We start from the raw sequence: 16,408 nt of genomic DNA, 5'->3' as shown, positions 1-16,408 counted from the left end.
TACACAACGTGCTGCCACTTCACAACTTACCATCTTTATATCTCACTGTGATACATCTCAGAACAACACCACTGTGTAAAAGGAGGTACAGATTTTGCAGTTAAAACAAGGAACATCCAGACAAGTGAGATAAAAATATAGTAAAGAGAAAGGCTTTATATCCAGCATGGAAAACACTCATAACTGAAGGGATGACATATGGGGAAACTAACTTATGGAAGGAGTCCTCTTCATGTTTGCTGCTTACTGCACAAAGTCCTTTCGGAAATTTTCACATAGTGAAGGCTTGTATGAAATTTCAGTATTGTTTCCTACAGTCTGAACACAGTCTCCTGATGAAACATTTTGGTACAGCTCAAGGAAGTGGTATCCTGTTATTTTCAAAGCAAGCCCATAGCTGCCTTGAAACCAAACTAAACCAGCCAAACAAAAAGAACCCAAAAACCAGACACAAAAAACCACCACCACCTCAAAAACAGAGAGAAGTACTTCAAGGAAGACAAATGTAGTGTTCATGCTTCATTTGCTGCAAAAACTGGGGAAAAACCCCAGAGGCTGCAAGAGATCATGTTGGTGAGTCCAACAGCTGTATGCAACCCTGGAATACCAAACTGTGTCTCTTCTTTGGCCAATTAGTGCCTAAGGATACCAGGCACTTAAATTTTTCCCTGGAAGTCACCTACTGGTGTGGAACTCAAGATTCCTGAGTTTTGATGTCCAGAAATACCAAGTACACATAGACAAGAGTTAATGTAAGTGTGCTTTGAACAACACAGGTGCTATAAATCCTGCTTTCAGCTCCTTATACCAGTTACCTTCTTGTACCAGCTACACATTTAATCTCCATACTTTTACCACCATTTTTATGTGCAATGTCTGCTCCCCCAAGCTGCCCTGTCTTCCCATGAGGAAGCTTTTTAAAGCTCCCAAGGTTTGGGGAGGACACAGCTGGAGGTCACACATAAGGGAAGTGGCCAAAATGGGGTTTTGTGGTAGAAGTGCAATGAGGTTTTTAGACAAAAAATTGCAGGCAGAGGATGCAATGCACACTCTTGCCCTTGTGTGCTCAGTTTGTCTGTGAGGGGCTCAGCTCATCTGTCAAGGATCATGGCACTCGTAGGCACCCATTCCACACGTCAGCAAGCACCACAAGCTGGGCACCACTACATGCTTGGTTATTCTTGGCTTTATGGATAATTTTTTATAATATGCCTTGGTTTTGTGAGGTTGTTGGGCAGAAGGGAAACAAAAAGTGATCACAGAGGGTTACAGAATAGTTAGGATTTTAAGGGACCTCTGGAGAGTATCCAGCCCAACACCCCCTGCCAAGGCAGGGTCACCCAGAGCAGGTTACACAGGAATGCACCCAGGTGAGCTTGGAATGTCTCCAGAGGAGAAGATTCTAATACTTCCCTGGGCAACCTGTTCCAGTGCTCTGCCACTCTCAATGTAAAAGTGTTTTTCATGTTGAGGGGAAACTTTCTGTGTTTTAGTTTACGGCCACTGCTCTTCATCCTGCTGCTGGGCACCACCAAAAAATGTCCAGCACCATCATCTAGGCATCCACGTTTGAGATATTTATATGCATTGATATTCCCTTCCAGTCTTCTCCAGATAAAAAAAGCCCACCTCCCACAGTCTGTCCTTATATGAGAGATGCTCCAGAGCCCTCATCGTACATGTGGCCATTGATTAGACATTGATTGGCATCCACTGATTAAACACTGGAATGGGCTGCCCAGAAAAGTGGTGGAGTCACCATCGCTGGAGGTGTTAAAGGATAAAATTTGGATGTGGCATGGGGTGCCACAGTCTGGTTAACAGGGTTATAAATCGGTTATAGGCTGGGCTCGAAGGTCCCAGCGGTCTTTCCCAACCTAATCGATTCCGTGATTCTGAGGCGAAGGCCATGTGGATGTTCAGGGGGTCTGGCCCCGGGGCCCCTCAGCGAGGCGGGGCGGGGAAGGCGCCGTGCGCTCCGCGGAGCCGCCGCCGCTCCGGGCCCCGCTCCGTGCGCTCCGCGGAGCCGCCGCCGCTCCGGGCCCCGCTCCGTGCGCTTTGTGGCGCCGGGCGGGCGGGCGGAAGCGCCGGGCGGGCGGGCGCGGGCCCTTCCGGCGGGCTCGCAGCGCCTCGCCCCGCCGCCGCCTCCGCCTCCCCCGCTCGCCGCCCGCCGCCGCCCTGCGACTCCATCCTGGTACTTGGGAGTCTCCATCCTGGTTTCTCAAGTGCCCGGACCCAAAACAGGAAGTAAGTGCGCGGGGCCCTGCGGGATCGCAGGGCCGGGAGCTCCGGGCAGCGGCGGCGGCCGCGGGCGGAGGGGAGGGGACGGGGCGGGGAGCGGCCGTGTGCGGCCCCGCGGTTCGGCGCGCTCGGGCTGGAATGCCGGCCGGGCGGGCAGGGCCGGGCGGGCAGCGGAGCCTGCGGCGGGGCCGTCCAGCGCCGCCGCCCGCCGAGGGCACGGGAAAATGGCGGCGGCCGCCCGGGGCCAAATGGCGGCGCTGGCGGCCGCGGGGCAGCGGGGGCTGAGGCGAGCGCGGAGCCGCCGCCCCGGGGGCCGTGCCGGGGCAGGGGCAGGGCCCCGGCCGCTGCTTCCCGCCGGCCGCTCACCTGGGAGAGCCCCGCGGCAGCCCTGGGCCGCGGCTCCCCGCCATCCCGGGGAGCTGCCGGGCGTCGGCAGCGCTGCGGACAGGGAAATTGGGAAGCGGACGGACGGACCGGCCCTGGAAATTACTAAACCCGGCTCCCTTGGGAGGACAGGGCAAGGGGAGGCCGGCCAGCGCGTTTGTTTTATTATGTTTTATTATTTTTTTAATTGTTGTTGTTCCTGGTTTTAACTCCCTCCCCCGTACCTGGATGTCTCTAATAAGAGGCCACCTGCACGATCGCTGGGACTGCGCTTGGGGGTATCCTGAGCCTTGTGGGTTTTATCTGTTTTGTTTCATAATCTCTTTTTTATTTCCCAGCGAGAGTTGTGATTTGAGGTTGCTTAGGGCAAGTGGAGTCTGAAATGTGCGACTCTGCCAAGATCAGGGGTTTCATCTTAGAGTGGTACCGGGATTTTCTGCACTAGAGTTATGCTGTTTTGCCAAAATAAAGGATTCCGGTTGGAAAAGCCTATTTTTCCCCCTAAATTTTTTTTTCCTTTTTTTTTTTCCTTTTTGAGGTCTCTTTATTCTTGGTTGTGCCCTTGGGTGTGGCAAAGTGTATTGCACTTGTACCAGCTACTTCTTCAGCTGACTGATAGTATTTGTATGTATTCATTCACAAATAGTTACACTGTTCAGCCCACCTGGCCATTGTTAGTTGAAATAATCTAGAGAATGCTTGCTGTTTGCCAGTGCTGCTCTGGCTACAGATGTAAGTTGGCCTCTTGACAACATAGTTAGAATTCCTTTGCAAAACCAGGAGATGCAGGTTCTTCATTGAGATGGACACATCTCGTTCAGATTTTCATTTACATCATTTCATGTGATTATAATAATAAACAAGTTCATGATGTTTTATGACTTAGTGAAAAGATTGAACATTAATTATAACTCCTTTAGTGGAATGCCAAAAAATACTGATTTTTGTCTTAACCACACAAAAATATATAATTTGCCATATAAGAGAAAAAGACCTCTCTAGTGTGTTTTTCATGTTCTAATAGGTCCCCTTTTTTTGAGCATCATTTCTGTGCTCATCTGTCCATCAGAAAACAAGAAAGACTTCTCTTTGCTTATCAGTCTTACAGTTAGGATAATTTTTCTTGCATGCTAAAATTCTACCCATTGTTTATAAAGGTGAAGAAGTTACTGAAATGCTTGGCATGGAAGTGGATTTACATGAAAGGAAAAGAATTTTAGTACATACGATACTTGGGAAGATTTTTATCCATAGCCATAAGCCATTTTGTGCCCAGGAGCCAATTCCTAAAAAAAGAAAACTTGAAACTTGGTGCTTACTTCTTTCGAAAGAGCTAGAACATAGGTTTATTTTGTTTTGTGTTGGTTTTTCCCCCTGTGTGACATTTGAAGCATGTTAAGTACTTTTTATTAAACTTTCAATGGACAGGCTGGAACTCATGGAGTTCTGCCAAATTTGGATCAATGCAAATGAGGACACTTTGTCCCATTGTCTCCCATATATTCTGTTTCAGTGATGGCCCACTTCTGTAAATACCACTGTTGAGTAGGATGCAAGTGTTCTTAAAGGACTGTAATCTCATGCTGATGCAGATTAAGAAATCCTTGTATGCCCCAGACTCAGGTCTCTGGTTCCTTTTCATATCCATTCTTGGCAGCTGTTAGAGAAAATTTCTGCGTGGTGGAATTTTAAATTTGGGCAGAACCCATTTGGTCTGGAGTAAAGTTGAGGGGGTTTTGTAGAATATTAGCATAACAGCACTGGCACTAGTTGAATAATAAAATCTACTGATAATGTACTGGGAGTACTGGCTTGGTGTGGAATACACTAAACATTCAGTCTTCCAAAAATACAAGGTCCTGTAATGATTTTGTTTCCTTATTGTTACTCTTGAACAAATGCCTCAAAATCCCAATGTATTCCATGGGATTGTTCCAGTTAAATACCACAGTAACTGGAAACCTCTCTTAATAATCTTCAATTTTTGCTTTTTACAGGACTTAGTGAAACATGCTTATTGCCCAATGGAGAGAACACAGTCTTTAATACAACTTGGTATAGAAGTTTTAAAAGATTTACAACAGTCCACTGAAGACTAGACATAACATTCAGTTAATAACTAGGGGCAGTGACAGAATTCTCTCTGCAAGAGGAAAAATACTATTTCTTAGAAGTGCTTAATTTTTACAGCCCACAGAATATCTGCCTGATGAGGGTTATTTAGAATTAAAGGAATTTTGTATTAGGAAGTTCAATTTTTATTTTCAGCTTGTACAGTCAGTTTTGCAGGTTTTTTTTCTGCCATAATTATGCTGCATGCTTCCCTAATAAGTAAGAACTGCTCTATTATTTGGCTTTAGTGGAAGACTTATATTGGAAATCTGTATTGAATGAGTCTTGTAGACAAAGTATTTTCCCACCTTTTGGCTGGATGTTGAAACTTACTTGAAATTGTAGTACTGCTCTAAAAAATACTGGGTTTGGTAAATACACACAGGAATCCAACAAGGCAAAGAATGCTTATTGAGTTGACACTGATTTCTAAGGTGCTATTTCATTATGGATTATGGCATCCACACTTTTGGTGCATGTCTAGCCAACACTTCTCTTCCCCAAAAGCTAACACCCTCTTTCAGAACATGAAATATTAGTGATAGATTGGCATTTCTGTAAAGAATGCGAATGAATCATGGATTAAAGACAAGCCTTGTGTTGTTCATTTAAAGCTCAAGTAAACCTTTTGTTTAAAATAAAACTTGTTTGCATTTTCAAAAGCACACTTAGTGAAGCTGTGGAAAGAAGGTGATATTTTGAAGGTGATGAGACTACTCAGGTCCTAATTCTCACTAATTAAGAAACCTTGGCTTTCATTTACTTTGCATTTAGCTTTTGCAAGAGCAGATGTGTGGATGTGTGGGTGTGTGTAATGAGCAGAATTCACATGGCACATCCCGAAGCCTGTGCCAGGGTCTGGCATTGTCCAGCAGAGCTCTGGCTTCTGCACTGTGATGGATCGAGGTGAGCACAGTGGCCCTGCAGCTGGGACCAGGAGAAGGCATCAGAGGGTGTTGGCTTGGGCAGCAAGTGAATGTGTCAGAGTACCTGATAGCTACATCATTATTTGAGTGTGAAACAATGAGGTTTGTTAGATCTGGGGAATGTTTCCTATTCACTCGAATAGGTACAGTTTTTCCTGACTTTCGTCACTGTTCATGTATTAATGGGTTGGTGCCCCTGTCCTGGGGTAAATGTAGCTTGAAATAACCTGGTTGGTTGGTTGGTTTTTCTTTCAGTTTTCTTGTATTTGTAAGGTGTAATGAATAAAAAATTGTGTCCAAAATACACATTTGACTTTGACTTCGTTTCTCATGTTCTTTCTACTGTTTTCAGTTGTGGCCCAAGGCCATATGCATTAAAGTTGATGGGAATCAAATCAAGGATTTGGATCTTTTTAAGTTTTTATCAAGGCTTGGTCAAAGTTATTACCTTTACTCAGAAAACTTAAGATATGCTAAATCTTGAGTATCTTACACAGAGCATCATTTTTTGGGGGAGAGTCTGCACTTACAGGTGGCATAAACCATTTCTGGGAAATCGGCAAGGAGTTATAAACTCATCCTCAATCCATGAATTACATTGAGGAATATTTCTTGGGAAGTCACAGGTCCTTGAACAAAGTACAGTGCCCAGTGTTGGGTGCTCTGCAGTTCAAGCTGACAGCTGCAGATGTGTGACTTGATCAGAGGAGTCAGTGGTGTGCTGCCTCAGCCACTGTCTGGTAAATCCTGTTACAGTTCTGGATGGAAGTGTCAGGATAGCACCTACTGATCCTGGTGTAGCTTCCTCCCCATCTCTGGGAATGCCATGTTTGGACATATGGATCCTTTTTACACTGTGTCCTGTTCCCTCCTAACTTGCAAACCAGCAAGACAGAGAATGTGAAGGGATTAACTGCCCTGTGTTTTTTATTTGGTAGCCAAATCCTCTAAATACACAGATTGATTTTCATCAAGTCCTAGGTAACTGCTGAAAGAATGACCCAGCTTTGCTGTGCCTGTTCTCAGTTTTCATCAGTCTTGGAATAAAAAAGAAGGAATGTTCTGCTCTATCTTCTTCTGTGGATGGTGCTATAGTTTCCACTGTTTTCAGAACTTCTGTAGGTGAAGTAAATGACTGTTGTAATGTGTCTTATAAATCTCATGTCTTTCAGGCCTCTAAAATGGTGAAAAGAAAAGTGGGTGCTTTCAACTGATTGTAGAAAAATAAATGTTGTGACAACTAGTTAACATAAAATTAAGGAAGAATCCTCCAACTCATTTCCAGTAACTTTAGGGATTTTTACTACAGCAGTCCCTGTAGTACAACTTACTCAGAAAGTACATATGAACGTGAAAAAGAGAATCTGTTAATTTTGGCCCAGTTTGTTCGCTCCCCAAAAGCTAAATTAATAACTTAAAACTGGGTTGAAAAAGTTACAGTCTGCTAATTTAGCTGTAACGCTTTGGATGTGTTTCTTCATGTTTTAGCATTAAAGATGCCTCTTTTGGTTCCTAAAATGAGTATTACAGCCGTGCAGCAAACATCAGCTTCTAGTGAAGGATAGAGCACGGGCTGTAAAACTCAGCAGCAGATGAATCCCAAGGAAGTTACTCCCTCCTACGCTTGCGTGTGGCAGGGAACTGTTGCTGATGGTAGATGTGAAAGTAAGTTTGAGAACCCTCTGATTTAAAATGTCAGTGGTATGTCAATTTTTTTACATGTTCAGAAGGGTAATATCACTTCATTTCAGGAATCAGTCACTGTGTGTGCTTAAAGATATGCCAAGTCTTCAACAAGCTTGAGAGGTGAGAAGTAGTTTTTTAGGACTGGCAGTAGTTTTATCTTTCTAGGATAACACTTCTCTTGGGAATCTTCAATACTAAAGAACATGTTTTCTGATTAAAAGTTAAATAATCCCCTCCTGATGCAATAGTGTTAACATTATATAGGGAATTTGAAATCCAGGTTGTAAATTCCACTTGCGTATGAGTATGTGAGTATCCCTGCCTAGTACATGGAAATTTTTTATGTATTTGTGATTTCTTTTTTCTAAAGCTATAGCCAGATATTTTTAACAACATTTTGGCTTCAAAATAAAAGTTGTAAGTACTTTTTTTGTTGTCGTTGACATATGAGTAAACACAGAAAAAGGACTGAGCAGTTAAAGGAGAAATAGATGATATTTTCTTTTTACAAATCTCTGCCAGTGTCAACAAAAGCAGGCTTAAACCTTATGAAATCTTTGCAAAGTTTCTGGATATTTTAGATGTGATTTCTTTTAGCTTCTGCAGCAGCAAATGCTGCATCTCTTTGTGTTTGGATAAAACTTTTGTTGTGGGGTTCTGCTTTGTTTCATTTCAGAATTACTGCTGGTGGTTTACATAGAATTTCTTATAAACTTTGTGTTTCATTGTAGTACTTTCATAGTGGAAATTAAATTATCAAAGACACTTCATATTGCCCTAATTCTGTGACTTCAATGTATGTGTCTTATCCTGGATTACTTGTCTCAGTATCTTTTTGTACTGGTGATTGCTTGCAACCAATTTTTCTGTTGCTCTTGTTGTTTATATGCCAAAGGAAAAATGCAAGTTTCACATTTAGTTGTATGCATGGAAGGAGAATAAAACTTTGCAAGCTGGCACTCTATAAATAGTGCAGCTGTGACTAATAGAACACTAGAAAAATATTTGTCAGTCCTGACTGACTTTCAGTTCTATAATAGCAGAATTATTAAGTTAACAGTGGAGCAAATACTGGACAAAAGTCACCAGATGTGAAGAATTTCGAAATGCTGAAAAAATAATAGCCTAAGTTTGTGTTTGAAAAAACAAATCAGTGGATTGCAAATTCTCCTCATAGGGAGTTTAGGTATTCTTTTTAACTGGAAAAGTTACTTTAAAGCAATCTGGTTTTACCTTGTGCAATGTATGTGTGCAGGAAAGTAAAGGTAGGTGAATGTCTGAAATTGTGGATTTTTCATGTGAAAGAGCAGGCTCATTACCTGTGGGAGTTTGTGCTGGTTGTTTGGGGTATGGAAGCAGCTTTATGTTCCAAGTGGAGTCCTGCTACAGAAACATAATCAGTGTGTTGCTCTTTCAGGTTTGAGTATGAGCACAGTTGAAGAAGAGTCTGACACAGTGACAGTAGAAACCGTGAACTCTGTGACTTTGACTCAGGATACTGAAGGGAACCTAATTCTTCATTGCCCTCAAAATGGTATCAAATTGTATTACATAGTACTTCTTTTTCTTTGTTTTGATTGATCTGACCACCATACATCCCTGCCCACAAATTCTGTGAGCTACTCAGGTGCAGCTTACTGTGCAAGAACTGTTCTGCTTTGGTTTAAGGAGTGATAAAGTGTTGAATTAGGTATAAATCCCAAAGCTGCGCATGCCCAACAAAGATACAGCTGCTGAGGTTTATTTCAGTTGAAAGGGATTCTTAAAACCAAGCACATACCCAAATTTCTGTAGCCTAATTTGTGTTTGACAGGCTGTGGATGGGATTTTCAAAGAAAGTGCATATTGAAGAAAGCATGTGAACTGTTGTTGCCCATAACTTAGACCAGGTTCCTGGGCAGCAGCAAAGCGCTGAACCAGCCTGTCACATTTGCTGCTATTTGCTTTGGCCCACTTTTTGGGAGAATTCTGTCCAAGGTTCCACTTAGCTTACAGGAAGTAACCTGGGTGTGTTTTTGTTTTTAGAAGCTGATGAAGTAGACTCTGAAGACAGCTCTGAACCTCCTCACAAGAGGCTTTGCTTATCAGAGGATGATCAAAGCCTTGATGATTCTACTCCGTGCATTTCTGTTGTTGCAGTTCCAAGTAAGTTCTTTGATGTACTCCTGTAGCAAATATATCTGTTGGTGAAAGTTAAAAGTGGACTCTTGAATCACAGTAGAATATTCTGTATGGATTTTTTTTCTTCCAAATTTTATTAATATACTTGGGTATCATACTTTTTTTTCAGCCTTGGATAGTTTTGCAGTTATCAGTACTGGCAAAATAAGCCTGTACTTAAAGTAGTTCAGAGACCTGAAGGCACAATTGTATTGAATAAAATGAAGGATAAGTAAATGAACAACTAGATGCTCTCCTGCAGAGAGATTTGGGGTTTTTTTTATGATCAGACAGTACAGTTAGTATTTCAGTGTTGTGTAAGATTGTATGTAAAAGAGATTGATGTAAAAAAAGGATGAATTAGTCTTCTGGAAATTGACTAAAGATTAGAAAGTTTAATAAATCTCCCAAAGGGAAACTAAACTAGATCTGGTTAAAATACCAATTTGCAATACCTAGGAGTATTTTAGCCTGTTTGGTAGAACTAGGGATAAATTCCTTAGAAGTAAAGGCATTATTTTGAAGTTGAAGGAGGACTGGGGGAAATGCATGCAGCCAAAAGATTTGAATGTTGTCCTTAAATAACTGGAAAATACTGAAGCTAGGGCTGGAAAAGAAATACCGATACAGTTTCAAATTTTTGCATCAAACAAATTTTGTTCATGTTTCACATTAAGTCATTGTCGTAGTCAAGCATAAAACCAAAGGTTTTAAAATCCATATTTAAATGTTACGAAGAGAAGCAGTTGATAATCATTTTAGTGAATTTACTCTGTCAACAAATAAATACTGAATAAGGCTCTTCAAAATTTTCACTTCAAAGGTAGCAATTTATAAAACTTGTAGCATGTGTAAAAAAATGCTTCAGGAGTTAAGTATGCAACTAACTTACCTATTCTGAAGTTTCAGAAAATGATCAGAGCTTTGAGGTGACCATGACTGCTACCACTGAGGTAGCTGAAGATGAGATTAATGAAGGAACTGTTACCCAGATTCAGGTACAGTAAAACTTCAAAATTTACCTGTTTGATGTATGCTTTTGTATAAATTGAAGTATCAAAAATGCTTAATAAATGAATAAGACTCTATGGAACAAATGTATGTGAGCATGGGTCTTACTTGTAAAAATGCTGGTCTGTAAAAGGACAGTTGAATAATTTTGTATATGAGAGAGGGTATTTATAGTCTTGAGTTACTGCCCAAAGGGCAATACTGCAAAGAGTAATGGAGATAACCCTCCACTGGTAATTACATGTGATCTGCATAGAAGACAAGTTTATCTGTTATTTCTGTCATTCTTTGATTATAAGTTAGTCTTTATAACAGGCTTAAGTGGGCTTTGTCTTGTCACCAGTCCTAACAGTTACAGGTAGTTTTCATTGTGGGTATACCATGTTCAAAAGTTCCAGGCTGTTGATGCTGGATATAGTCCTGTTTCCACCACAGCCAGTGAGATTCTTCTTACTTACTATACATTAAACAAGATGAAAAATATTACCTAATTAATTCTCACAACATTTGTGTATTAATACGCTAAATCTTACTGAAGTGTTCTAAGAAAGGCAGTAATTACAATGTTGTATCTAAGACATGACACTTTTGACAGTCCGCAATATGACGAGGTGAGCTGATTTAATTTTCCTTCTAACTATGTCTCCCTGTTAATTGCAAAGTGATATAAACAACTGAATACCTGACTGTATTGTTTCATATTGGTCTTTTCAAGATTCTTCAGAATGAACAGTTGGATGAAATCTCCCCAATGGGCAATGAAGAAGTATCAGCTGTTAGTCAAGCCTGGTTCACAACTAAAGAGGATAAGGATTCTCTAACCAATAAAGGTAGAGTAATTCAAGTGCAGTTCTCCGATGCTGTTGAAAGGTAACCTATTCCAAATGTCTCAGGACATTTTGCAAGTTGTATAAAGTAATCTCTGGTCTGGCTTTTTGGAGATGGGCCATGCCTGCAGTGGTGACAGTAGTGGCCACAGTAGAGAAGGGCTGTGAGTGCTGTGTGTAAGCCCAGATGGTCTGGTCAGGGGGTGGGAAGCTGCAGCACAAGTGGGGGACACCAAGAAGAAAACAGTCCATGCTCAGGTTAATGGCATTGCTTCAGAAGAAGAGGGCTCCTGCAGACCAGGACCTAATGAAATAATCCCTGCTACTCCTAAAAGTTCCAACCCATTGGGCATTCCTCCCTTTCCAAATATGTCTGCAATCATAGTAGTTGCTGAACTCAAGAGCTTTTGTTTTTTTCTTTCCTCCCCACAAGGGAAGTGCCTTTCTAAACCTAGAAAAAAAATTTAGTGTCAAATGAAGACATGTTGTCTCTCTGGTTTCCTCAGCCCCTCTACTGTTTTTCTTACTTCGACTTTTTTGAAACCTTTAGGAAGAACCACAGCATTGTAAGCCAGTCAGAGGAGGGCACTCAATGTGATTCCAGTTAAGAGATTAATAACTTGAGGAAGACATTTCTGGTAAAATATGCCAAGAAAAGTATTTGAGAATCTCTAGTGGCTGAACTTTTCTTGTAAGCTCTGTGGTTTGTCACAGAGATCAGCAGTGTAGGAATGCCAGTGTGTGTCTTTTACAGTAGCTCAGACTTTGGCATGTGTTACCTGAGCTCATCATTTTATAGCAGTCTCCACTTGATAATGCTTTCTTCCCAGACCTGTGGGCAGGTTATGATAATCTTGACTATGAATATGCAAACATTTGAAGTACAGAATATATGTCCTCTCCTAAAATTGTTTGGTATTAGAGGTTATTCCGTGTGGAGTGTAACAGTGTCTCATTAAGTCAGTTCAGAGGCTGGGACCTGCGTGAATCACAGTTACATGAATACAATATTTTTCTGTCTGTAACAGTGGAAGAAGAGATTGAAGTTATGGGGCACAGGGAAAGAGTGCTCTCTCACCAGTTCCAGTGGAATTAGTAGTAATGCCTGTACTTTCCGTTATAATTGGATTTGAGTAAACAGTCTCTTTGGTGTGCTCTGTCTCTCAGCTCTGGTAATTAGCAGGCTGAGAAGGAAGTACCCTGATTTTTCTGAGCAGAGGTGGGCAGGTAGCCAGCACACACCAATATGTAAACTGGGTCACACACACTGGCATAAGCTTAATTAAAAGTATGGTATGACCATAAAGGGAAAAAGGGGTAATTTAAAGTAAGAATGTTTTAATGTTTTATTGTTAGACTTCAGGTTTGAAATTTTCTCTCTGAATAAAGTTGGTTGGGTTTACATTCAAAGCTTAGCTGGCACTGTAGTTACTAAAGGCATAGACAGAGAGGAAACATTGTTTCTATTGGTTTGCCACTTTTATTTGTGAAAGTAAAAGACCCACCGCAATGTTTTATGCTGACTGTGACCCCTGAGCATTCCTCCCAATGCAGGAGGAAGGAGAGAGATGGGGGACAGCTTGTCAAAAAAGGCTTAGTAGAGCATTTGCCTCTATGAAAAGCACTCACAGTAGGTGGCACTATTCTCATGTTCAGGAGTGTAAAGGCATGCAAGAGAACCCCACCTTGTTGCCAATTCTTCAGGTAATGTTCTGAGTCATATTTTAAGTACCAGCTTCTGGAATCATTTTGAGTCCATGGAAATTTCAGCTGTCAGTTTAAAGACAGAAATTTTCTAGTTGCAGCTGAAGAGAAAGCCTGAAAATGTGACTTGACAGCACACAGAGGAGTTCATGTTCTGTTTTTAAAAATGGGATGTTTTTGAAGAGGGGTCTGACTCACATTATTTAAATATTAGTTGATCATTACTGTCAGTTATGAAATCATATCTGTTTAAAATGAATGCTAGTTATATTTTAGTAGCTAAAATTACTCTTTTCCTTGTTAATTGCATTATGGGTCATGTTTTCAGATGCTTCTGTTCATGCTGTTTTTCTGGCCTTCACTAATTAGTTATCATTTATATTTTCAGGCCATAAATGGAAACAAGGGATGTGGTCAAAGGAAGAAATTGACATTTTGATGAGTAACATTGAGCGTTATTTAAAGGTATGTTTAGAGTATGTTCCCTGCTCATTGATGTGGTGATGCAGTTCCTGCTAGAAACTAACTCCTTTAGAACATCCCAGAATACTCAATAAGTGATTTGGATTGTTTTTTTGTGGGAATGGTCATTACCCATTTGAAATGCATAGGAAAATTTTATTTATAGACAGGATTTAAGTACTACTGAATGTAACATTGCTTTTAATTTTTGTTCTGGATATAGCCCATTTTGAGTACCATGACATGACATTTTGCATGGTTAAATCTCTTTCTCTGACATTGAGGACTCATAAAACCTTTGTTGAAGATTCTGGAAAAAAATTACACTAGCAGTAGAGATAATTTTCCTTACTGAGCACTGAATACAACTTCCAGATGTTCTTGGTGCCAAGTCTATGATTGTGTACTACACTAGCAGGATGTCTGTGTCTGCTTTCTTCCCCTTAAATTATTTGGGTTGGAGTTCAGTTTAAATGGGCATGTGGTGAACATGCTGATGGTGATAATTGCCTGTAAGTCATACTTGTGGTAGGCTTGCAACTGAGAATATTGAGCTGAGCCCTTACAACTGAGAATATATAGCCTGGATATTACAGTTTCACCATCCTTCACTTGTGGTTTCAAAAAAAAAGCCCTGAATTTAGTGTTCATTGGGATAAAAATCTGTAATATTAGTTGAAGAGTACGTGTCTGCTCACACACATATTAGAGTTTCTGCCACAAAATCATTCATGGGTAATACTGTGTTTTAAATCTAGTGAAGCTTTTTTAGGCTAGCTGAATAACTTTTCTGAGTTACTGATAAATTATTTGGTTCATTCTTTTCCCTTTCTTGTACTGCTTCGAATAATTGCAATGTAGTGATTCTTAGTTTAAGCTGAAATTGAGCTTTACCATTATATTTCATTGCAGTGTTTTTGTATTGAATTTATTTGAGTTTCTGTCAAAACAAGAAGAGTAGTTTAATTGAAAGAAATTGCTGTTGCATAAGGAATATCTAAAATTATGTAATGAATCAGTATAGCAGTTTGACAACTTTCCCTTGTATGGCCCCAGACTAATTCCACCACAGTACATATTCCATGATGTTCTATATGATGCTTCAATTTTTGATCTTAATATATACATTGGACAGATTTTTATTTTTTTTTATTATATGTGGACAGGTGTTAGAATTTCTGTGTCTCCTTGGACTCCAATGTAAAAAAAAATCAAAAAAGCAAAACCTAGTGTTCAAAAATCTAGTGTTCAAGAGTTTGTATTTGAGGGAGCTAATCCATAAATACTCGGTTTTCCTTTTGGACTGTAGTATTTGTGATACTGAGAAAGTTGCATAATGGCTTCAGTTTTTGTGTTCTACTTCTTGATTCCGAGGAGACTTTATCTAAGGTGTTTTGTTTGTGGTTTTTGTTTTTGTTTTGTTTTTTTTTTTTTAAATGCTTTGTTCTAGGCCCGTGGAATAAAAGATGCCACTGAAATTATATTTGAAATGTCAAAAGATGAAAGAAAAGATTTCTACAGGACAATAGCTTGGGGTCTGAATCGGCCTCTCTTTGCTGTCTATAGAAGAGTTCTTCGCATGTATGATGACAGAAACCATGTTGGAAAGTATGAAACCCTCTAATGCTGCATGGTTTTATTGTTATGATTAGGGTCATGTATTTATGCTTGACATGTTCTATGTGAGACAGAAAATTTTAGCCAAACAGACCTAGATTTTGCTAATATGCCACCTCTGTTCAATTCTGTTAGATAATCCTTGGCAATAGTTGTGTTCAATTGATGGTATTCAATGACAGCTTTAAAAAACAGACAAACAAAAACCCAAAACAGAGGTGAATACAGCTTCTGATATGATGAGAGGACTTGGACACAAGCATGGATCTGAGCTGAGATGTAACTTTTTGTAGAGCTGTGACCTGGAAGTAATTGATCTTCACGCCTTACGTATGCCCTTGCTTGCCATTCTTTAAAGCAGTGACCTGGTGCCATCCAGAAAAGATACTATATTTTAGTTTTTGAAGGTAGTTGAAAATTAAAAATATCTTCTCAGTGCTGATACAGTTTTTTGATGGAAAGTCAGCTTTATGGTGATGGTGAACTGGGACAGTAAGGAAGAAGCTGGTTATTTGAAAGACTAATGCAGAAAATTCTAATTCTGTTCGTAGGAGTAAGATCATGGAGAATGAGGAATTTTTCTGACAAATGAGAGGAATCTTATACCAGTTAACCTTAGAAATGCACTAATGTGGAAAATGGCATTTGTTCCTCATATTCTTCCAGAGTATTCAGTCAGATTGTTTCTTACAGCTGAAATTTCTTAATCTCTTGTTGTAAGAGACACATTTGTGTGCTGTGTGGTTAGTAAAATAAAAATATTTATGCTGTATGCTTTCTGTTTAAAATAATGTCTTTTTATTTGCCTGTTGCTTAGGTACACTCCTGAGGAAATTGAAAAACTTAAAGAGTAAGTTATCTTATAAAAAAGATATTCTTTGTTTATATTTAGGAGCTTGGTCAATTTTTAAAGATTTCCATGTATGAAATCGCTGAAGAGTTACAAGTAAATTTGTCTGCTTCAACACTATCAAAAAATAGCAGTTACTATCTAAAGAAAAATGTGTGTTCAGGATTTAATAGTGTGCAATAAAGTTCTATAGCAAGGCTTCTGTTGTAACTAGGAATGTTTCAGATTTTTACAAGCACAGTCAATATTTGTATTTATGAGAAACAGAGCTTCCATTTCTTTACAAAATCTGAACAAAGGTTATTCCTAAAGGAAGTGGCAGGTCAAGAGTGGGATCTCCCCTAGGAGGTATTATAGATACAGAAGTTATCAGTACAGCTCAAAAAGCCTGATTTTGAGTATGAACCTGATAGATCAAGGAGATAGGG

General features: G+C 40.1%; 1 protein-coding gene across 2 annotated transcripts in view; it reads left to right on the top strand.

Moving 5' to 3' along the window:
- The first annotated feature begins 2,098 nt into the window (after positions 1–2,098).
- The window catches only part of LOC131573051 (cyclin-D-binding Myb-like transcription factor 1), a 28,098-nt gene continuing 13,788 nt past the window's right edge, over positions 2,099–16,408 (top strand). The window contains exons 1-8 of one of the 2 annotated variants that reach the window (XM_058826629.1): positions 2,099–2,247; positions 8,767–8,883; positions 9,375–9,494; positions 10,413–10,507; positions 11,236–11,350; positions 13,440–13,516; positions 14,964–15,121; positions 15,948–15,980. In XM_058826629.1, the coding sequence (XP_058682612.1) occupies positions 8,775–8,883; positions 9,375–9,494; positions 10,413–10,507; positions 11,236–11,350; positions 13,440–13,516; positions 14,964–15,121; positions 15,948–15,980 (707 nt within the window). In that variant the 5' untranslated portion in view covers positions 2,099–2,247; positions 8,767–8,774. Of the gene's footprint in view, positions 2,248–8,766; positions 8,884–9,374; positions 9,495–10,412; positions 10,508–11,235; positions 11,351–13,439; positions 13,517–14,963; positions 15,122–15,947; positions 15,981–16,408 lie in introns of those variants that run through there. The other variant, XM_058826627.1, reaches the window with a different exon arrangement.

The sequence above is a fragment of the Poecile atricapillus genome, chromosome Z, assembly GCF_030490865.1.
Source record: "Poecile atricapillus isolate bPoeAtr1 chromosome Z, bPoeAtr1.hap1, whole genome shotgun sequence".
NCBI classification, from domain to species: domain Eukaryota; kingdom Metazoa; phylum Chordata; class Aves; order Passeriformes; family Paridae; genus Poecile; species Poecile atricapillus.
Note: the sequence above shows the minus strand (reverse complement) of the source record. Positions and strands in the feature narration are given on the sequence as shown.